Source organism: Bos mutus, chromosome 8, assembly GCF_027580195.1.
Source record: "Bos mutus isolate GX-2022 chromosome 8, NWIPB_WYAK_1.1, whole genome shotgun sequence".
Taxonomy (NCBI): Eukaryota; Metazoa; Chordata; class Mammalia; order Artiodactyla; family Bovidae; genus Bos; species Bos mutus.
In genome coordinates, this window is record NC_091624.1 from 45,016,556 (window position 1) to 45,040,764 (window position 24,209).

General features: G+C 37.9%; 1 protein-coding gene across 1 annotated transcript in view; it reads right to left on the minus strand.

Moving 5' to 3' along the window:
• The window catches only part of ADAM7 (ADAM metallopeptidase domain 7), a 79,550-nt gene that overhangs the window by 36,145 nt on the left and 19,196 nt on the right, over positions 1–24,209 (minus strand). The window contains exons 9-19 of the mRNA XM_070374927.1: positions 23,268–23,437; positions 18,956–19,040; positions 17,198–17,328; positions 15,479–15,653; positions 13,919–14,008; positions 12,658–12,853; positions 11,886–11,988; positions 7,077–7,263; positions 2,560–2,640; positions 1,139–1,217; positions 117–222 (exon numbers count right to left, since the gene is read on the minus strand). Coding sequence (XP_070231028.1) covers positions 117–222; positions 1,139–1,217; positions 2,560–2,640; positions 7,077–7,263; positions 11,886–11,988; positions 12,658–12,853; positions 13,919–14,008; positions 15,479–15,653; positions 17,198–17,328; positions 18,956–19,040; positions 23,268–23,437 — 1,403 coding nt within the window. The remainder of the gene's footprint in view (positions 1–116; positions 223–1,138; positions 1,218–2,559; positions 2,641–7,076; positions 7,264–11,885; positions 11,989–12,657; positions 12,854–13,918; positions 14,009–15,478; positions 15,654–17,197; positions 17,329–18,955; positions 19,041–23,267; positions 23,438–24,209) is intronic.

Genomic DNA, 24,209 nt, shown 5'->3' on the forward strand with positions numbered 1-24,209 from the left:
TACTTGGTCTTCAGTAAGAGGTTTATACCTTCTTCCCATCAAATATTCTTTGTGGCCACAAAGTTTATACTGTCTTGGTAATGGTCCCCTTCAACACATAAAGAATACAGACCTACCTTTGAACTTGCTTCAACCTAATACACTTTTTGTAACGAATTAGTAATATGACAACCACAACACCAAAAATAACCAGGAAAAGCACGACCACCAGGATGGAGAGATCTGTAACATGAAAACACATGAGCTTCAGCCAAGACATCAACCTTGGAACAATGGAATCTTAACATTTAACTGAGATGTTAAAGTTATGTTTCTGTCTTCCTTGAAGGACTTTAATTCTACCCTCCTCTGGTTTTTTTTTTTTTTTTTTTAAATAAAGTCAAAGACCAGGACATTGTACAAATTATTATCTGTATTAGGAATGGACTTTCCACCCAAGATTACATTATGTTTAAGAGAATCCCAGTCGGTGGGAAAATTTGGATTATCAGTGTTTAACTGACTAGAAAAGGTCTTACTGGGTTAAGGGTTCTTGAAGGAACTAATCTACATTTAACTGGAAGAAGATACATTCATTCCAGATTAATTGTAGTAAATTCAAACTTGGGTATTTAAACATTAACAATAAGAAAAATATCATACAAATCCATACAGAAATACAACACATGTGTAGCAGACCTGGCATATAAGCAGAAAGTATTCTCACTGGTGAGGTTTCTGATATATATGCAAGATATTATGTATATATACTTTGTTGTTTTATTGTTTAGTTGCTAAGTCGTGTCCGACCCTTTGTGACCCCATGAACTGTAGCCTGCCAGGCTCCTCTGTGCATGGGATTTCCCAGGCAAAAATACTGAAGTGAGTTGCCATTTCCTACCCCAGGGGATCTTCCCAACCCAGGGATCAAAACCATGTCTCCTACATTGGCAGGCAAAATCTTTACCACTGAGCTACCAGGCAAGCCCCTATATATTTTTTAATGATTATTATTTATTTATTTTTTGGTCGCAGTTCACAGAATGCAGAACTCCCCTGACCAAAGATTGAACCTATGCCCCTTTTAGTGGAAGCACAGAGTCTTAGCCACAGGACCACCAGGATGTTCTAAGATAGTATATTATTCTGGGATGCTCACTGGTAACATTTAAGGTTTCCTCCCATTCCGTAGAGGCCTGAATTCCCTCGCACTGACACTCAAGTTCACCGTCATCCACCTGCAAGAGCCATAAATCAAATAATTCATCACATGACTGACATAAAACTTGTGTTTTCCACCTCATTCAGCTTAGTGTTCACACACACCCAAAATACACACACCCACACACTCATGAACATTTTATTGACTAATTAACTAATCCAAAATCAAGGTTGGGAAAAATAAGGCAATAAAATACAAGGAGCAGCTATCTTTGAAGATGGCCTTGGAGCAAGAGAAGGATTCTGACAAATTTGAAACTCAATGAACCAGATGGTTTGGCTTATCTTTCCAGAAGCCATCAATCTTATTGAATGAATAGCTCTTGCCAAATTTGGGCATATCATAGCCAAAGAGAAGACTTCAACTAGATTTTGTGAGATGACATTAATGTGAGGGGAAAAAAGCAGTGACATAAATGCTTACTTCATCCAAAAGCATTGTGTAATGGTTAAGGACATACACTGTTTCTATACTGAAAGCTCAGCTTTTCCTTTCATAGAATATCAGTGTGATTGCTTCACAATCTCTAAAAGAAGGCATAGGAATAGTACTTATCTTTCAATTATGAAACTTTTAAAATTTAATATATACATAAAACTCTTGAAAGAGTACAACTCTATATATTGTTACTGATTAATTTGATTTAGGAAAGATATTATCCACAAAAGCAAACTGCTAGATACTGCTAGTATTGAACAGCGTCAAAATGAGTGAAAAAATTGTTGTTGCTTTTTTTGTTTGTTGTTTGTTTGTTTTTCTCAAAAGCTTTGGGCTAATGTTAGTACTGGTATAATTTAACTGTAAGAGAAATTATGATAGATGCAACTTTTTAAAAAGTTTTTTTGGAAGTAGATCATTTTTAAAGTCTTTATTGAATTTGTTACAATATTGCTTCTGTTTTATGCTCCGGGTTTTGGGCCAAGAGGCATGTGGGAGCTCAGTTCCCCGATAAGGGATTGAACCTGAATCTCTTGTATTGGAAGGTGAAGTCTTAAAGTCTTAACCATGGTCTGCCAAGGAAGTCCCAATAGACCCAACTTTAAACTTTTGGTTTAAACTTCATACATACATAGATTACTGGGTTTCTAGATTACCAGTCCAATGATAAGACATATATTTGCAATATTGGTATTATCTATGTATAACACTTGGTTTGGCTCTTTGGTTCAGTATTATTACTGCACGAAAAAATATGGATCCCAAATGCATATTTGATTTAAAAATCACCATGCATACATATATACATACACACACACACACTCATGGGTGCACCTGTACTTATACACAGGCTCGGAAATGAAGTCTTGTGTAAACAAGTGACTGGTAAGACATTAATTTAAAAAGGGGTCAAACCTTACAGAATTTTCATTGCACTGAGCAGAGCAATCAGTTGAATTGTAGGCCTTTTCAATAGTCACACATTCACCATTGCTGCACACCTAGAAATGAAGTCACCAAGATCAATTAGAATTACTCACTCAGAATTTGCATTATTTGTCCTAATGAAAAACCACATGTAGAGTCTTCTGTGGAAAAGGAAATCTTCTATAAATGTTAAGTGGGTATTTGAAAAAAATGCACTGTACAATCAAATATTGTTATATACAAATACATTAATCATTATAATGTCTATGTCCTCATGACTTCTTCAAATGTTAACCTATCAATGATTCTACCATTGTAATTGCAGCAATTTCTTCTATTATTTCTACCACACTTTCTTCTAATTTGTTAAGGATCCATGTTTGTTATATCACAGTTGCTAGCTGGGCATTTTGTCAATATCCATTAATCTTATTATTATGATTTATACTTATTAATTTTGTTTTAAATTATGCTTTTGGGGGGGTAAGTTTTATGACCAAATTACTGTTCTGTTGCTCTTGGTTATTACCTGGCTTATCTTAGCTCATTTATTTGCAAAGAGTCAGACACGACTAAGGGACTAAACAAACAGTTTCTTTATCTAGAATTCCTATTAAATCTGTATCAGATTTCTTAGAACTACATATCTTACTTTAATTCACTTTCTTTTCTTTTTAGAAATTTCATCTTAGTTTTATTTTTTAAGAAGAGTAGCTTTCAATTTACTGATTTTTTATAGTTTTGATTCCATGGCTTACTGCATAAATTGCATAAAAGCAATCATGATTCATTTTGTACTCTGAAGGCAGTGCTTCTGGATTTCAAATTGTATCATTTTTATAAATTTAGTACCCTTTTTAAAAATTTTTAAATAATAGCATCTTTTATTTTTTTTAATTAATTTTTAGTGGAGCATAGTTGCTTTATAATATTATGTTTATTATATATATAATATATATGTTGCTATATAATGTTATATATCCATTAAAATATAAATTTAATTTATTTCTAAAGGATTTTCCTCTTTCTAAAAATGTATCAGTTTCACAGGAACTATCATCTTTGATTTCTCAGACTGTCTCCTTTGTTCACCACCTGGTTTCTTTCATGTCTGTTTTTCAGTCTTCTTTCCTTATGTTTACTGAATGGGTTTTCTATATACATGATTAAACACTGAGAAACTTTGTTTTAAAACCCATGCTGACCTCTTTTCAAGGATTTCAGGCTCAACCAAAGGAAAATACTGAGATGTTTCTTATTTTTATTTTGCAATTTTAAATGTTTACTAAAGAGATAGCTACAGAGACCAATTTTGAGCAATTCTGTATGAGAGAACGAACCAGCGAATTTCCTCTTTTCTCTACTCTTAATCTCTCTGCAGTCTACATCTTTCTATCTTACCTTCTCTTCTCTTTTTGTCTTTTTTTTCTTATCTATGTTGTACATTCTGTAGTATAACTAAGGAAAAGGGCACCTAGGTGTAATGGCATATGCTTGCCCTCTTTTGCTATGCCAAATTAAATTGACCAAGAAAGAATAACTGCTAAGAGAAACTAGAATGCTTTTAAGGCATTTGAAGTTCCTCATGTCTAAAAAACTAGTAACTCATGTCTAAAACATAGTGTAAATATGAAAATGACAAATTCTATAAGTAGTGTCTTTGTGATACCTCTATAGACTAGCGTTTGCTATGCACAGCTTCCCTTATGAGGAACCAACAGCATTATGAGTGGTGGTGCACTTCTGCACAAGCTTTCTCTTGAAGGAATCAGGTACTCTGTGCGGTGGTGGTACCTAGTCAAGGTGAGTTTGCACCATCACTAAATGCTCTTTAACAACTGCTCCCCTTTCAACTTGTTTGTTGAATCCCAGTCACTCTATGAAGGGGACCTCATACTTTTGCTTGATACCTCTGGCTGATTTTCCTTACCTGAAGTGAACAGAAAACTATTTGGTATTTTCTTTAAACTGATGCCTCATACACTCTGTTATTGAAAGCTCTTGACCTTTCTAGACTGTGGTTGCTACACAAACAAATTTTCATGACTATTGACTCCTCACCATTTTTATATTTATTTAGTCATTTTCATGAGGTGTGTAGCTCAGTTGTGTCCGACTCTGTGACCCATGGACTGTAGCCTGCCAGGCTCCTCTGTCCCTCTATACTTAAAATTATGCACTTGAAATATAGGTCTCTATGAAATTAACTTCTGATTTCTTTTTTATATGCTGAATTTTTACTTTCCAATTAATTTTTTTATCTCATTATATGAATGCTACTGTGTTTGTGGGTGGTGGTTTAGAGAGGAGAGCCATGTCATAGATACTTTTCAGTTTCAAAGTTGCTGATTTTAATACAGTATTATATTTTTCAAAAACTCTGTGCTTATAAACCTTGATGTGCTGGTTATGTTTTTAGTATACATTCTCAAGTTTTCATCTCAGAGTGATAAAACCTTTCCAAATCTAGCTTCATTCTACCTGTTCAACTTAGTTTTCTACCATTTTACCTAGAACTCCAATCACACTAAAACTGTCAGTTACCCGGATATGCCATATATTATACTTTGTACCTTGTATATTATGTAGGTATGCCTTTAAAAAAAAAAGCATTTTCTCAAACCATGAATAAGACGAAAAGACAACCTTCAGAATAGGAGAAAATATTTGCAAATGAAGCAGTGGATAAGCGATTAATCTTCAAAATATAGCAACAGCTCATGCTACTCAAATATCAAAAAACAAGCACCCAATTAAAAAAAAAGAGCAGAGGACCTAAACAGACATTTTCCAAAGAGGACATACAGATGACCAACATACACATGAAAATTTGCTCAGTCATGTCCGACTCTGTGAGACCCCATAGACGGCACCCACCAGGCTCCCCCATCCCTGGGATTCTCCAGGCAAGAACACTGGAGTGGGTTGCCATTTCCTTCTCCAATGCATGAAAGTGAAAAGTGAAAGTGAAGTTGCTCAGTCCTGTCCAACTCTTCACAACCTGGCCCACCAGGCTCCTCCATCCATGGGATTCTCCAAGCAAGAGTACTGGAGTGGGGTGCCATGGCCTTCTCCCACTAATTATTAGAGAAATGCAAATCAAAATTACAATCATATATCACCTCACACCAGTCAGAATGACCATTATCAAAATACATACAAACAATAAATGCTGGAGAGGGTGTGGAGAAAAGGGAACCTTCTTGCACTATTGGTGGGAATGTAAATTGATACATCACTATAGAGAACTGCATGTAGATTCCATAAAAAACTAAAAATAGAGCTACCATATGGTCCAGCAATCCTACTACTGGGTATATACACAGAGAAAACCATAATTCAAAAAGACACATGCACTCCAACATTTATTGCAGCACTGTTTACAATAGCCAGGACATGGAAGCAACCTGAATGTTCATCGACAAAAGAATGGATAAAGAAGATGTGATACATATATACAATGGAATATTATTCAGAATAACATTTAAAAGGAACAAAATTGGGTCATTTGTAGAGATGTGGATAGACCTGGGGTCTGCCATACAGGGTGAAGTAAGTCAGAAAAAGGAAAACAAATATATATTAATGCGTATATGTAGAATTGAGAAAAATGATCTTATTTGCAAAGCAGAAGCAGACACAGATGTAGAGATCAAACACATGGCCACCAAGGGGGAAAGGAAGGAGTGGAAGGAATTGGGAGATTGGGATTGACATGTACACAATATTGATACAATATATAAAATAGATAACTGATGAGAGCCCACTGTATAGCACAGGGAACTCTACTCAGTGCTCTGTGGTGATATAAATGGAAGGAAATCCAAAATAGAGGGGATACATGTAAACGTATAGCTGATTCATTTTACTGTACAGTAGAAGCTAATACAACATTATAAAGCAACTATACGCCAATAAAAGTTAGTTAAAACATAGAAACATGTCTTTCTCTTCTTCTGTATGTTGAAAAATGCTCATGAAGTCGAAACTGAAATGTCTCTCATTTAATGGCATCCGGAGATGCCATTCCACATTCTCTAAGAAACGTCAGTCACTTCCTTTGGACTCATACATATTGATCACATCACAGTGAAAGCAACTGAGTTGAATTGTAATGATACACTTGATTTAATCTAAGAAATTCTCAAGTACACACATCTTTACACCATCTGTGTCCTGCACAGATACTGACATCGTCGTGCATGCCCAGTAAATACATCTGAGTGAATAAAATAGATGAAGACTGTATGGCTACTTCATAGTCAATTAAATTCAAAGCAGTATAATTTCATTAAGACACTAAGCACATTTGTAACATTTACATAATTGGTATAAAATATTAAAATGAATATTTACTAATAGTGTTATTGCTATTTTGCTCATTTAAAAACTGTTGCAGATTTTTTTCGGTGTTCCCATAGATAGGCCCTCTGGGGCCAATTACAGGATCCAATGAAGTTTTAAGTGACTGAACAAGAAGTTTTAATAAAACAAAGGGCATTCATCTTACCATTCCATCGCCACATTTTGTGCCAGGTGCAACCAGGCCAAAATCCTTAGAATCATGGTATAAATAGAAGGTTTTGCATTCACTGGTATTCTGTTTCAGATGCTTCTTAAGGTGGTAGATCTTCTCTTCTCCAAGGACAGAAGAGTGATGCCCACCTGTGCAAAATATCTTTCCACATTTGATATCTCTGAAGGGAAGCAAGAATATTCTCACACTTGGGACAAGAAATAGAACTTTAGAAACTAGGCTGGCAGTGGAGTGGCCTGCTTATTTTTTTCTAAACCTAGGCTTGTCAGAGCCTAGGAGAAGCCAGGTAAGCCTCTGGACAAAGTCTTGACCCTGAAAACTGAGATGAGCAGACAAAGATACTAAATGGCTATATTTCTTTATGATACCTAGGTAATTCTCATAAAGCAATATTAGCTTAAGCTTACAGGAGAATATTATTAGTAATTTGGATGAGCATAACTTGAACTAGTAGCATATTAGGCACCTATCGACCTGGGGAGTTCATCTTTCAGTGCCCTATCTTTTTGTCTTTTCATACTGTTCATGGTTTCTCAAGGCAAGAGTACTGAAGTGGTTTGCCAGTCCCTTTTCCACTGGACTACATTCTGTCAGAATGTCCACCATGACTCATCTGTCTTGGGTGGCCCTACACGGCATGGCTCATAGTTTCATTGAGTTAGACAAGGCTGTGATCAGTTAGACAAGGTCCATGTGATCAGATCGGTTAGTGTTCTGTGATTGTGGTTTTCAGTCTGTCTGCCTTCTGATGGAGAAGGATAAGAGGCTTATGGAAGCTTCCTGATGGGAAAGGGGGAAACTGGGTCTTGTTCTGATGGGTGGAGCCATGATCAGTACATCTTTAATCCAATTTTATGTTGACCAGTGGGGCTGTGTTGCCTCCCTGTTATTTACCTGGGGCCAAACTATGGTGGAGGTAATGAAGATAATGGCGACCTCCTTCAAAAGATCCCATGCATATACAGCTACACTCAGTGCCCACAACCCTGCAGCAGGCCACCACCAACCCACACCTTCACTGGAGACTCCTGGACACTCTCGGGCAACTCTGGGTCAGTGTCTTGTGGGGTCACTGTTCCTTTCTCTAACAGGAGATGGCAAGAATGAATGGTGACGTTTTAGGAATCTGCGAGCTAAAATGGACTGGAATGGGTGAATTTAACTCAGATGACCATTATATCTATTACTGTGAGCAAGAATCCCTTAGAAGAAATGGAGTAGCTATCATAGTCAACAAAAGAGTCTGAAATGCAGTACTTGGATGCAATCTCAAAAATGACAGAATGATCTCTGTTCATTTCCAAGACAAACCATTCAATATCACAGTAATCCAAGTCTATTCCCTGACCAAGAATGCTGAAGTTGAATGGCTCTATAAAGACCTACAAGACCTTCTAGAACTAACACCCAAAAAAGATGTCCTTTTCATTATATGGGACTGGAATGCAAAAGTAGGAAGTCAAGAAACACCTGGAGTAACAGGCAAATTTGGCCTTGGAATACGGAATGAAGCAGGGCGAAGGCTAATAGAGTTTTGCCAAGAGAACGCACTGGTCATAGCAAACACCCTCTTCCAACAACACAAGAGAAGACTCTACACATGGACATCACCAGATGGTCAACACCGAAATCAGATTGATTATATTCTTTGCAGCCAAAGATGGAGAAGCTCTATACAGTCAGCAAAAACAAGACCGGGAACTGACTGTGGCTCAGATCATGAACTCCTTATTGCCAAATTCAGACTTGAATTGAAGAAAGTAGGGAAAACCACTAGACAATTCAAGTATAACCTAAATCAAATCCCTTATGATTATACAGTAGAAGTGACAAATAGATTCATGGAATTAGATCTGATAGACAGAGGTTCATGACATTGTACAGGAGACAGGGTTCAAGACCATCTCCAAGAAAAAGAAATGCAAAAAAGCAAAATGGCTGTCTGAGGAGGCCTTACAAATAGCTGTGAAAAGAAGAGAAGTGAAAAGCAAAGGATAAAAGGAAAGATATACCAATTTGAATGCAGAGTTGCAAAGAATAGCAAGGACAGATAAGAAAACCTTCCTCAGTGATCAGTGCAAAGAAATAGAGGAAAACAATAGAATGGGAAAGGCTAGAGATCTCTTCAAGAAAATTAGAGATACCAAGGGAACATTTCATGCAAAGATGGGCACAATAAAGGACAGAAATGGCATGGATCTAACAGAAGAAGAAGAGGTGGCAAGAATATAAAGAAGAGGTGGCAAGAATACACAGAAGAACTATACAGAAAAGATCTTCATGATCCAGATAATCACAATGGTATGATCACTGACCTAGAGTCAGACATTCTGGAATGAGAAGTAAGTGGGCCTTAGGAAGCATCACTAGGAACAAAGCTAGTGAAGGTGATGGAATTCCAGTTGAGCTATCTCAAATCTAAAAGATGATGCTGTGAAAGTGCTGCACTCAATACGCCAGCACATTTGGAAAACTCAGCAGTGGCCACAGGACTGGAAAAGGTCAGTTTTCATTCCAATCCCAAAGAAAGGCAATGCCAAAGAATGTCCAAACTACTGCAAAATTGCACTCATCTCCCACACTAGTAAAGTAATGCTCAAAATTCTCTAAGCCAGGCTTCAACAGTATGTGAACTGTGAACTTCCAGATGTTCAAGCCGGTTTTAGAAAAGGCAGAGGAACCAGAGATCAAATTGCCAACATCCACTGGATCATCAAAAAAGCAAGAGAGTTCCAGAAAAAAAAAATCTACTTCTTTATTGACTATGCCAAAGCCTTTGGCTGTGTGGATCACAACAAACTGTGGACAATTCTTAAAGAGATGGGAATACCAGATTACCTGACCTGCCTCCTGAGAAATATGTGTGCAGGTCAGGAAGCAATAGTTAGAACTCCACATGGAACACTGACTGGTTCCAAATCAGGAAAGGAGCATGTCAAGGCTGTATATTGTCACCCTGCTTATTTAACTTATATGCAGAGTACATCATGAGAAATGCTGGGCTGGATGAAACACAAGCTGGAATCAGGATTGCTGGGAGAAATATCAATAACCTCAGATATGCAGATGATACCACCCTTATGGCAGAAAGCCAAGAAAAACTAAAGAGCCTCTTGATGAAAGTGAAAGAGGAGAGTGAAAAAGTTGGCTTAAAGCTCAACATTCAGAAAACGAAGATTATGGTATCTGGTCCCATCATTTCAAGGCAAATAGATGGGGAAACAGTGGAAACAGTGGCAGACTTTATTTTTAGGGGCTCCAAAATCAATGCAGATGGTGACTGCAGCCGTGAAATTAAAAGACGCTTATTCCTTGGAAGGAAAGTTATGACCAACCTAGATAGCATATTCAAAAGCAGAGACATTACTTTGCCAACAAAGGTCTGTCTAGTCAAGGCTATGGTTTTTCCAGTAGTCATGTGTGAATGTGAGATTTGGACTATAAAGAAAGCTGAGTGCCGAAGAATTGATGCTTTTGAACTGTGGTGTTGAAGAAGACTCTTGAGAGTCCCTTGGACAGGTAGGAGATCCATCTAGTCCATCCTAAAGGAAATCAATCCTGAATATTCATTGGAAGGACTGATGCTGAAGCTGAAACTCCAATACTTTGGCCACCTGATGCAAAGAACTGACTCATTTGAAAAGACCCTGATGCTGTGAAAGATTAATGGTAGGAGGAGAAGGGAACGACAGAGGATGAGATGGTTTGCTGGCATCACCGACTCAATGGACATGAGTTTGAGTAAACTCTGGGAGATGGTGATGCACAGGGAAGCCTGACATGCTGCAGCCCATGGGGTCACAAAAATTGGGAGACGACTGAGCGACTGAAGTGAACTGACTGAACTTGAGTCAGGACAGTAAATTTTTTTCTTTCTTGCATAGAGCACATCAGTTGATTCTCATTTTAAAAAATCTATAAGATTGCTATTATCATAACCCCCTTTTCACAGATGATGTAACAGTTGGAAATAAAGCAAATTAAGAGACTGCCCATTTTTAGAAGTGTATTTAGAAGCAAAGTTGAACTTGACTCTAAGTTTTTATCATTGCATTCGGTACAGATCCTGTTCGGGAGAATACAGAAACCATGTCATACATCAGAAACAAACCCAGAAGATGGGTTTAACACATGTGTTTTAGAAGTTAGATCTAATATTCAATTCTCCCATTCTGTCTTCAGTGTCAGTGTCTATCATTCTTTCTTCTAATGACTTTCCTTCTTTCTTTTTCTTTTCCCCTTTTCTACCTATTTCCCCCTCCTTCTCTTTCTTTCTATCTCTTTCTCTCTTTTTTGCTGTTTCTTCCCCTCCTTTTCTTTCTAAGAATCTTAAATCTTTCCCATCCTTCTTCCTTGTATTCCATGATTTTCAGTTACAAAATACAGAACATAAAAACCAGTTAATTCCATCAGGAATGTGTGCTCTCTCCCTTCTTGCTCCCCTTTCTTTTACAAAAGCAAAAATTTTAGTTGCTCAGTCATGTCCAACTCTTTGCCACCCCATGGACTGTAGCCCACCAGTCTCCTCTGTCTGTGGAATTCTCCAAGAAATAATTCTGGAGTAGGTCACAATCCCTACTCCACAGGATCTTTCTGACCCAGGGATCAAACCCAGATCACCTGCATTGCTTGCAGATTCTTTACCACTTGAGCCACCAGGGAAGCCCTCTCTTCCTAATCCCCTGAGTGAAAAAGAGAGACTGTCGGCTATTGGAATAAAAGCTGTTCTGATTTTGCAAAATGCTTTGAGAGGGCACATGCTTTTCCTCACAATGTACTTACTTTTCTTCACAAGGAATTAAAATGCGTCCCTTGTTTTTGCAGTATCCAAATTTATTTCCAATTGTATTCATCTTGTAGCAAATATCAGAACTGGCTTTCGCTTCTGGGATCCAAAGCAGTATGATAAAAGTAAAACAATGACAACATGAATGTGACAAATCATAAATGCCTTACTTTTCTAATATCATTGAAATTTCATTATCACTTACATAGTAGTGAAACAGAATGGGATAAATAAATAATTTTAAAACTATCTTATTGCCTCAGGAGGATATTTTAGGAAAGAATGCAGATATAAAAAAGAAACAAACATACCTTAACCCACATACTTAGATAATTAATGTGTGTGTGTGTGTGTGTGTGTGTGTGTGTGCGTGTGCCTTCTCAGTTGCTCAATTGTGTCTGACACTTTGCCACTCCATGGACCATAGCCCGCCAGGCTCCTCTGTCCATGGGATTCTCCAGGCAAGAATACTGGAGTGGGTTGCCATTTCCTCCTCCATGGAATCTTCCCAACCCAGGGATTGAACCTGTGTCTCTTACATCTCCTGCATTGACAGGTGGCTTCTTTACCACCGAGCCACCTGGGAAGCCAATCAATTAATATTAGAGGTAAAATCAATGAATATTAAAGGTTTTATTTAGAAAGGTGCCAGGTCATATCTTCCATAAATGACATTATCTCCAATCTTGCCCCCAAATTCCTAAAGGACAGTAACAGAGAAATAGCAGCTATTATCTTTATCCATCATTCACTATCACTGTCTCTTACCATGATCAAACAATTCAGAGCACTGATCATCCTGGGTGGGACAGTTCCCCATGAAGCAGTAGCCTTTTGCGTTCTTGCAAGGAAATCCATTTACTTGGAATTGGTCCTTAGGACACCCCGAAGAGTGGCCAGTGCACCTCTCAGGAAAATCACATTCAGTTCTTGCTGGCCTGCATATAGACCCTGCTTTTTTCATCTGTGGAAGAAAAATGAAGAGATTGATTTTTGGGCATCCTTAGGCAGGCAAGGAAGGGTTAGTTGGTAGGAGGAAGTAAGTAGGTTGACCCATTTAATTTAAAAGAAGTTTTAAGGATGGGTCATGAGATCATGATTTCCTTCTCCTTTCCACTGAGAATTACTATCTTTATTGGCTTGTATATAATTTTAGGAATGACAAGCTGGTGGTATTGAAATTTGGTATTAGAACAGCCTTGGGGCAGAGTTAGAATGGTTATAAAATGGGGAAATGAGCTTGTGTTCTTCTCATCTTGCCGTTTTCATTCCTTCGTCCCTTTCCCCCAGCCCACCATACACAGAAAACTGGGAACCCCTGACTCTAATGAGAAATCTCCACCACTCCCAAGAAATCAGATCTTTTCAGAAGAAACTAATATATAATAGTTTTATATATATATATAAAGCCAGCATATATATATATATGCTGGCTTTCATTTAGGGAGGGCATGACATGGGAATATTCTCCATTTAGTCATTCAATACGTATTTGATTGTGCTGGGGTTTTAGAGAGATTTGAAGATGAATTAAACACACTTCCTTTCCTTTTTTAGTTCATGATCCAGTGGCATTAAGGAAGAGTCAGTGAATGCTTGGACAGAAGCATTTGGGTTTCTGGTAATCTTTCCTAGGGATCTATCTCTAGGTACTAGTTACTATCGCTTTCCAATTCCAGTATAACTGTTTTTGCTGTTAGTTCACTGCAGTTGGGGTGCCATTTTCCCCCTCAGCTAAGGTGAAATCGGCTAGTAGTCATTGAAAAAAGACCAAAAATAATGTTGGTTGTATGACTCCACTTCTAAAATTCTAAGCACTGCTTACCCACTTCTCCACTTCCCAAACCACAGCACCTATCAGGGTTTAAAAGTCAGAGCATTTCAGAAGACGCTCTATTGAGTACCAGCATATCTGGCTGCAATCTGGGATTGGTAATGTAAGGTCACCCAGTGATCAGACAACTCTTTGGTTCTATGTATGCTTAATAAACTGAAAATAGAGAAACCCAGTCCTAGCAAAGTCTCTTACCTGGCAAGATTCACAGCATTCTCCTTCAGCACAAGTGAACCCTGGCTTCAACATACATTTGCGTGCATCACAACAAGGATTAGTGCAGTCCTGGCAATTATCAGAAATGAAAGATCAGAAGTGCTTTGTACTTTGGCTCCTGTTTAAAGAGTTCATTGACTGTGTTTCTGTGGAACTTAGCCTTAGTTGTTTTTCAGAGTTCAATTTAAATGCATGGTCCTTGACTATGATATGTGTATAAAGGCTACTGCTTACAACTAGTGTTTGGGACTTTTACTTTGTTTCCTTCCCTTGGAGCTGTTCAGTACTCCACAAGCCCAAAGTTTGTGACCATTTTGGCACCAGGGGCCAGTTTTATAGAAGACACGTTTTCTATGGACTGAGAGTTTGAGGGATGGTTTCAGGATGATTTAAGTGCATTATATTTATTATACCTCCGATGATACGATGGGAGGCAGAGCTCAGGTGGTAACGTGAACAATGGGAGCGGCTGTAAATACAAATGAAGCTTTGCTCACTCTTGCACTGCTCACCTGCTGATGTGCAGACCAGTTCCTAACAGGCTACAGACTGGTCCATGGCCTGAATTAGGAACCCCGAAGTAAGGTATTTCAAGTGGTAGAATGAAGCTGTAGCAATATTCCAAACAATGCACATGGGCAAAAGCATCAGTTTCCGAAGTTAAGATTTTCTTCACATTTAATCCTAGACATTTGAAAACTAGAAGCTGTCACCTCTGGACCTGTCACAGTCTCCACTCTGATCATGGAGTCTCTTTGTGGCCATCTTACTACACTTCTTTTGAATTGTGCAATGTCTACAGAATAGCTACTAAACATGTGGTCCTTGGACTTCCAGCATCATCACAATGTTACAGGTTGGTAGGAATAGGATCTCATTTCTACTCCAGACATACTGAATCAGAGTCCACATTCTAACAACATGCCGGGGTGACTGATGAGCACTTGATAATGTGAGAAGTCATTATCTAGGGCACATATCTACATGATGAGCTCTTGAAAGAAAGAGCTTCTATGTAGGAGAAAAGCAGATTAAGAATTAATTTAAAATATGTCTGCAAGGCTTACTCTAAATGTTCCAGAGACTGCTATAAATCTGTGTACATTTGGAAGGTTTCTGCTCAATTAAACTTTCTAATAATGTGAACTGGTCAACAGGGATATAGACTAGTGTCATAAGGCCTTGAATCAAACTCAACTGACTGTGAGGGATTTTGTAGAACAAATCCTACTGTGCAAGAGAGATTGGACTTAAGGAGACCTATGGGCCCTTCGCACTAGAAGAGCCAATTAGCATATAAACCAGGCTAATGAGATGCTTTGGACCTGAGGCAACATCACTATACACAATTCATGACTTGGGAAGAAGCTTTGCAAAGAGGCTACCCAACAGCATGTTTCCAATTCTTCTTTTTTTTTTTAAAACATACTTGTTGAAGCTTTATAAGGATTACCATGGTTGACTAATGGCTACATCCCTGCCTAGGTTCTAGCTGAGTTGACACTTTGTAAATTGAAAAACAGCATCATTTGCAAATACCTGAAGAAGGCCACAATCACACTCCTCTCCATCATCCAACCTGTTGTTTCCACAGTATGGGTAATCAGAAAACTTGTCAGAAAATGGAACATTGAACATGCATGTTAGACTGTAATCCTTGAGAAATTGCTGGTACTGGGTTTTGCTGCATTTACTGAATTTCAGTGCAGGAATGCTAGAGATAGGACAAGTTAAAAATAAAGATTAATCATATCAATGCATAGTGGTAGAACAGCTGTGAAAATTCTATGAAGAAATGAGAACAAAAAACAAAGAGAGGACTGCTCTGGTGGTCCAGTAGTTGGGAGTCTGCCTGCCAGTGCAGGGGACGTGGGTTCGATCCCTGATCCAGGAATATTCCACATACCTCAGGGCAACAAAGTCCATGCGCCACAACTACTGAACCCATGCTCTAGAGCCTGTACACCACAAGAAGAGAAGCCACTGCAGTGAGAAGCCCATGCACCACACCTAGAGAATAGTCCCCGCTCTCTCAGCTAGAGAAAAGCCCACACGCAGCAACCAAGACCCAGAGCAGCCAAAACAAAACAAATAGAAATGATGGACTCAAAGTCCATTTACCTTTCTTATTCTTGCCTTACTGTTACAGCAGAGCAGTAACGGGGCTCTTTATTATATGAAATGTCTTTTTGAAATACAGCCAACGCAGGCTAGTTTAGTGAAAATATTCAGACTATATATCTTCCAGAATATGCTTCCTGAAGCCTGTGTGCATACGTGCTAAGTCACTTCAGCTCTGTTCACCTCTGTGACCCTATGGATTGTAGCCCACCAGGCTTCTCTGTCCATGGAATTTTCCAGGCAAGAATACTGGAGTGGGTTGCCATGCCTTCCTCTAGGGAATTTTCCCAACCCAGGTATTGAACCCACGTCTCTTGTGTTTGCTGCACTGGTAGGCAGGCTCTTTACCACTAGTCCTACCTGGGAAGCACCCTGAAGCCTACATCTAGGCCAACTGTATCTGCTGTTTCCATGTCACTTCTTATTGTTCCACTTGAAATAATCTATATTTTTGTCTGTCATGTATGCAAGATTACTAGCTTCTCAGTACAGGGTCTGAATCATATTCAAGTTTTTAAAAAAATAAGCACTAGCTAACAGGATACCTGGCAAAAATTGTTCTCTATAACATTTCTTGAAGCAATTTATTTTCGTAAACTTCCTAGGAATGTGATATACTTCTTTTCAAAATGAAACTCACCTCCCTTCTATCTTCCTCTGGTTTTGAGTCCCTGCTTATTATTATTGATACAATGATTAACTACAGATGGATTTTTAAAGACATTTGAGAGGGATGGTGTGTTTCCCTCCCAAATATTACTAATTATGTAGATAATGATGTAAAATTAGATATCAGTTACTAAGTTCTTATCTAGGATATATTAGGAAAATTCCAGATAATAACCATAGTGCTACTTATTCAGTTGTGACCCCATAGACTACAGCCCACCATGCTCCTCCTGTCCATGGGATTCTCCAGGCAAGAATACTAGAGGGGGTTGCCATTCCCTTTTCCAGGGGATCTTACTGACCCAGGGATCAAACCTGGGCCACCTGCATTGTAGACAGATTCTTTACCCTCCAAGCCACCAAGGAAACCATAGCCATATAATAACCATATAACCCTGTAACACTGAGTTTTAATCAAAGTCATTCCTCCAATATTGAAATATTTTCTCTATATTGTTGGAATCTCACCTTCCACCACTGTTCATCACACATTTTTCCAAATCACAGGTACACGGGTAATCATCATGACTCATCCCAAGGTTATGCCCCAACTGGTGTGCCATTCTGCTCGCAATTGCATTGAGGTCAGGTAAAAGATCCTGAGGCCAAAAAAGTCTTGCATTAGAAACTTCTATAAAATAGCACACTACAGTACATAAGCTTTGAAGTAGTCGCTAAGATCTCGTTTCTAGCTTCTGGCTAATTAGTATCTTATCTGAGAGATTATGAACTTAATTATCTTCCATTCTTGCACCTTAATTTCCTCACTTATATAATGAAGTTGGACAAAACCTTTTTATGGTCTCTAACATTTGTAATTTTTTTGTGTGTGAAGCAATACTCATTATTGATTTTATATAGACTCATTCTTACAAATAGCTCAAACTTATTAATTAACCTCCTAACAATAAAATAAACATTATTGATTATCTCCTGTTACTAGATATTCAAAGGGCATAAAAATAAAAATATGTGAGTTTAGGGTTTTCAATTTATAATCTCACATTAGGCAATAATGTGATACAATCATGAGGAGGGAGTTACTACTGTGAAAAAAGTCAGAAGATCAGTAATGGAAAATCAAAGGCAGCATTGATTGCTATCACTGTTCTTAGTTCTATTTTATATTTTAATTTCTGTGTTAGTGGAAAATTTTAATTTCTGAAGAGGGGTGGGATATCAGGTTACTATAAAGGAAAAACCCCCCTAATTTGGTAATTTCGTCTTACTCATATGACATTTAAAATGTATCCTGGATGGGCTATAATGTCATAATTGGAGTGCACAGCCTATATTAGGTTAATTTGACTCTATTATACAAAATTTTATTTCTGAAATACTATAGGCAAAATCATAATCATAAAAAGAACCATGGGAATGAAAAATCAGGTAGTCATCTTAATAAGTACTAGCTTTTAAGTTCAAGGTCTTACAAGACTGTCTTGAGCATAGCAACAGCTAGGTAAAGACAGGAAATCAACTTTGACATTTTAAAGCTTATCTTAGGGTTACTTGGACAGAATTTACTGGAAGCCTAGTGACTTGGGAAGGGATCAGGTAAACAAGGGGTGTTGGCAGTTTGTAGGTGGTAGGCTTGCTAAAATTGAATGGTAAGGCCATATAGATAAGATATTTGAAGTAGTTTATACATTTTCTGAATAAAAGCAGTTATGTTCACTTGCTAAACCAGCCATCAAGTTTTATGTACATCACATGTACTTATAAATAACTATATGTAATAGGCAAAAGAGCTTTCCTAGTCTTTGCATGTTAATTCATATATTAACATAAGTACTGAATGCTCTTTTCATACATAAGAACCATTAAGTAGGTTTATACCATTAATAGGAGTTTGACAGAAAGTTGCTGCTGAAATCTTCAGATTTCATATTTGACTTTGTAAAAAAATAGAAATATATACCAAAATTCTATCAGTGTGATTATTTTTATCATGCTAGAGAAGGTTTCAAAGGCAGGAGGAATCATCCAAAATCCAATGTTCTTTTAGATTCTGAAAAACACTGGTTTATCTTCATTATGTATCTATAGTTTTTATAATACATTTCCCACTTAAAAAAGAAACAAGACAGCTTCATCATGACATATTTTGATGGGAATGTATGATAAGATGCATACGTGGTTCTTTTCAATAGAACACAGAAAATTACAGTAATTTAAGGTAAACTTTCTAATTAAGTAATGTAACATAAATAAAACACAGCTCACCTTAACAACACTGGAGGAATAATAGGGCAGGCACATCCCCCCTGGATAGGAAGTTCCATGTGCCTGTGTGTAGAGCCACTTTCCACTATGAACAAGACACAAATAAACCCATAGTTCAATTAACACAAAGACTGAAGTGAAGTGAACCCCGCAGTGCTAGTACCCTGGCACATGAAAAGTGCCTTTTCTTTTTCCTGGAGTTCTGGAATGGAGGATGACCTTAGTTGATATCAAGCTCATTTTAAACCTGTGGCATTTTAGAGGCATTGAGAAAGTCAATGTAATCTTGAAATTAAATCATAAAAATGCCCTTTCCAAAAAAAATAATAATAAGGTCAGAGTCCATTTGACTTAACTTTAGTTTGCCCTACACTCAACTTTGGTTAAGGTCACTTAAAAGACCGGAATATTTAAAAGGGTTCAGAGGGGAAAATGCAACATAGTGAACAGACTCAACACCATGATTAGTTTGCTGTGCTTGAAAATTAAAACAAAAATAATTAACCATACAAACTCATAGAGAATTTGATAACTATTATCAGATATTTAAAAACACATGTCATGTAAAAAAGGCCTATTCCTGGATTGTCTAAAAATACAGATGTAGATGCATATACTAAAGGGACCCAAATCTGATATGCTTTCAAGAAGAACATTTAGAGTTTTACCACTCTAAAAAGAACTATCATAAGTTGGAGGGCCATTCTTAGAGTATAATAAAGTGAAAGTAAAAGTCACTCAGTCATGTCCAACTGTTTGCTATGCCATGGACTATACAGTCCATGGAATTCTCCAGGCCACAATACTGGAGTGGGTAGCTGTTACTTCTCCTGGGGACCCTCCCCACCCAGGGATTGAACCCAGGTTTCCTGAATTGCAGGCGGATTCTTTACCATCTGAGCCACCAAGGAAACTCAGAGTATAATACAGAGAGTTCAAATACAAGAAAGGTTGTCAGGTCAGGTGACCACTCTCAATCTTCAAATTTTTTCATCAAGAAGAGATGTTATTTTTCTGTCTTCACTACTGAAATATTTATCTCCTTATATTTAAAAGTCTTAGTATTTGACTTTGCATCTTGGAAGAATTTAGGATTCTGATCTTTCTAGACTCTGGGGATCTTGAGATAATATCAGCTATGGAGATGAAACACCAGAGAAAGCACCATCTGGATTCTAACTTAGCTCATTGACACTGAAAACCAAGTCACAGCATGATAATGTCATATATGGTATCCAATCACTTCTAGATCTATGTGAATATAGAAAGAAGACATATAAGAAACCCAACACATAAGAAGTTCCAAATATGATGCTCAGTTAAATATTTAGCATTCCCCTCCCCATATTCCTATTTGTATACATACTATTAGTGTGTGAAGCTACTGCTCAGAATAAGAGACATTCGTGGAAGTAAAAGTTTGTCTACGTAAAACAAATTAATATTCCTAGACTAACTTATTATGTATTTTAAGACATACATACATGGATTAGGCAAAGGGGCTAGTCTTGCCTGCTATGAAGGTCAGGATGATATTTTAGTTTACCCCCTATGATTTTGGGACATAGCAGTACATGAATGTGTGAAACTAAACCAGATACAATTATTCCCCTGGAGCTATGTGTTACAGCCATTGTGATACCAGAAATGATATCTGGAGTTCTGGTTTGCTCATCAGTCTGCCAAATGACTAGACCTGAGCTCCGATTATGGGCCTTGCAAGCCTCATAGTTCTGAGCTCAGACTGAAAGTTAACATTAAGATAATGCTGTTGTTATTGTTGTTCAGTCACCAAGTCGTGTCTGAGTCTTTGTGACCCCATGGACTATAGCACGCTAGACTTCCCTGTCCTTCACTATTTCCTGGAGTTTGCTCAAACATATGTCCTTTGAGTCAATGATGCCATCCAGTCATCTCATCCTTTATTGCCCCCATCTCCTCCTGTCCTCCCAGAATCAGGGTCTTTTCCAATGAGTCAACTCTTTGCATCAAGTGGCCAAAGTATTGGAGCTTCAGCTTCAGCATCAGTCCTTCCAACATTCATGGTTAATTTCCTTTAGAATTGACTGGTTTGATCTTCTTTCAGTCCAGGGGACTCTCAAGAGTCTTTTCCAAGACTGCAATTCAAAAGCATCAATTCTTTGGCACTCAGCCTTCTTTATGATCCAACTCTCACATCCTTACATGACTACTGGAAAAACCATAGCTTTGACTATACGTAGTTTTGACTATACACTAAAACTAGGCAAAGTGATGTCTCTAGTTTTTAATACACTGTCTAGGTTTGTCATAGCTTTCCTTCCAAGGAGGAAATGTCTTTTAATTTCATGGCTGCAGTCACTGTCCACAGTTATTTGGAAATCCAAGAAAAGAAAATATGCTGCTGCTTTCACTTTGTCCCCTCTACTTGCCATGAAGTGATAGGATCAGATGCCATAATCTTTCTCTTTGAATGTTGAGTTTTAAGCCAGCTTTTTAACTCTCCTCTTTCACCCTTATCAATAGGCTCTTTAGTTTCTCTTCACTTTCTGCCATTAGAGTGGTATCATTCTCATATCTGGGCTTCCAGGTGATATGAGTGGTAAAGAAGCCACTTGCCAATTCAGGAGACCTAAGAGATGTAGATTCTATCCCTGGGTCAAGAAGATCACCTCGAGGAGGGCAAGGCGACACACTCCATTATTCTTGCCTGGAGAATCCTGTGGATAGAGGAGGAGCCTGATAGGCTACAGTCCACAAGGTAGCAAAGAACTGGACACAACTGAAGCAACTTAGCACACGTACACATCTGCATATCTGAAGTTGTTGATATTTCTCCTGGAAATCTTGATTCCAGCTTGTGATTCATCCAGCCTGGTATTTGGCATGATATACTCTGCATGTGACAGACAGGGAGACAATATATAGCTTTGTTGTACTCCTTTCCCAATTTTGAACTAGTCAGTTGTTCCATGTAAGGTTCTGACTGTTGCTTCTTGACTTGCATACAGGTTTCACTGGAGACAGGCAAGGTGGGCTGGTATTTCCACCTCTTTTAGAATTTTTCACAATCTGTTGTGATCCATACAGTGTATTCAATGAAGAAGAAGTAGATGTTTTTCTGGAATTCCCTTGCTTTCTCTATGATCCAATGGGTGTTGACAATTTGATCTCTGGTTCCTCTGCCTTTTCTAAATCCAGCCTATATATCTGGAATCTCTCTGTTCATATACTGCTAAAACCTAGCTTGAAGGATTTTGAGCATAAACTTAACAACATGTGAAATGAGCACAACTGTTCAGTAATTTTGGAAAAGGCAATGGCGCCCCACTCCAGTACTCTTGCCTGGAAAATCCCATAGACGGAAGAGCCTGGCAGGCTGCAGTCCATGGGCTCGCTAAGAGTCAGACATGACTGAGTGACTTCACTTTCACTTTTAACTTTCATGCATTGGAGAAGGAAATGGCAACCCACTCCAGTGCTCTTGCCTGGAGAATCCCAGGGACAGGGGAGCCTGGTGGGTTGCCGTCTATGGGGTCACACAGAGTTGGACACGACTGAAGTGACTTAGCAGTAGCAGCAGTATGGTAATTTGAACATTCTTTGAAATTGCCTCTTTGGGATTGAAATGAAAACTGACGTTTTCCAGTCCTGTGACCACTGCTGAGTTTTCCAAATTTACTGCCATATTGAATGCAACACTTCAACAGCATCATCTTTTAGGATTTGAAATAGCTCAGCTGGAATTCCATCACCTCCACTAGCTTTGTTTGTAGTAATGCTTCCTAAGGCTCGTTTGACGTCACACTCCAGGATGCCTGACTCTAGTTGAGTGATCACACCATCATGGTTATCTGGGTCATGAAGACCTTTTTTTGCATAGTTCTTCTGTGTATTCTTGCCACCTCTTCTTAATCTCTGCTGCTTCTGTTAGGTTCTTATTGTTTTCTGTCCTTTATCATACTTATCCTTTCACGAAATGTTCCCTTGATATTTCCAATTTTCTTGAAGAAATCTCTAGAAAGTGTATTGGTGGGCTATTTTGTAGGCCTTAGGAGAAATACTGGGATTATAGATAGACTAAATAGGTAAAGCTGGTATCACCCTTATATAGTAGCTTTAAGGACATCAAAAGAGATGCTGAAAGACCATTTTTAGGAAAAAGATCATTTACAAGGTCACTTGGAAATATTCTATATAACCACACATAATGTTTTATTCCTGTGACTTTTATCCAAAAGTCAACTGCTTTAAAAATATTTTAGTTTATTTGTATTATTTTCTTTTTAAAAATAATCCATCTAATATGCAGAAAAATAGAGCAGTTACATACCTGAGTAACATACTGTGATCAAAATTTTTCCTTTTTTTAAGGATTATTTCTTGCCAAGCTGAAAAACGCAATAAGGTAGTTTCTATGTTTGAATCTACTTCTATTTTGTCTCCATTTGTCCATATTTCAAGGCCAACTAATGTCACATGAATGTTCAAGGTTTTATAAATCTGTTCAAAGGAGAAACAATTTTTCACAATGTCAAATTGCAGAAGGATCCTTTATTGTGACTATATTTCTTTATATTAAAAAAGTAATTTTGATGTGTGTAGTACATAGTCAAAAGTTCAGGCCTCATTTTATAAATAGTTGTATTGAAACAGAATGTGAGGTTGAATCATCAATATTGGGTGAACCACCGTGGCCAACCAAGAAACTTGACTAAAAACATCTGATTCTCTTAGAATTATAATTCTGATGGACACTGGGGTCAGGATATGTCTAAAACAAATACATAAGTAAAGCTCCGAGATAATACCTGGCCTGAAAACATGAATTTATGAACACTGGCACACAATGGAATGAATATTCCTTATCTGTCTCTCTACTGAGGTCATGAGTTGGTTTGGTAGTAGACTAGAACATTGATATTGCATTGTCTGCAAAGGGATTTGTGCAAAAATGTTCATAACAGCTTCATTCACAGTAGCCCAGATTGGAAACTACTCAAATGAATATCAATGGGAGAATGCGTGAACAAATTGTGATTTCCATACCCTAGAAAACTACCTAGAAATGTCAGAACAAACCACCAATATACACACAGCAACATGAATGCGTCTCAGGCATTGTGCTAAGCAAGAGAAGTCAGACACAGACGAGGACACATGGCGTAATTCCATTTGCGTGAAACTCTTAGAGTAGAACTAATCTACAGAGAAATTTTTCAGAAAAGTGGAGAGCCAGCAGATTACTCCTAGGGATACAGGAATTTTGTGGGAA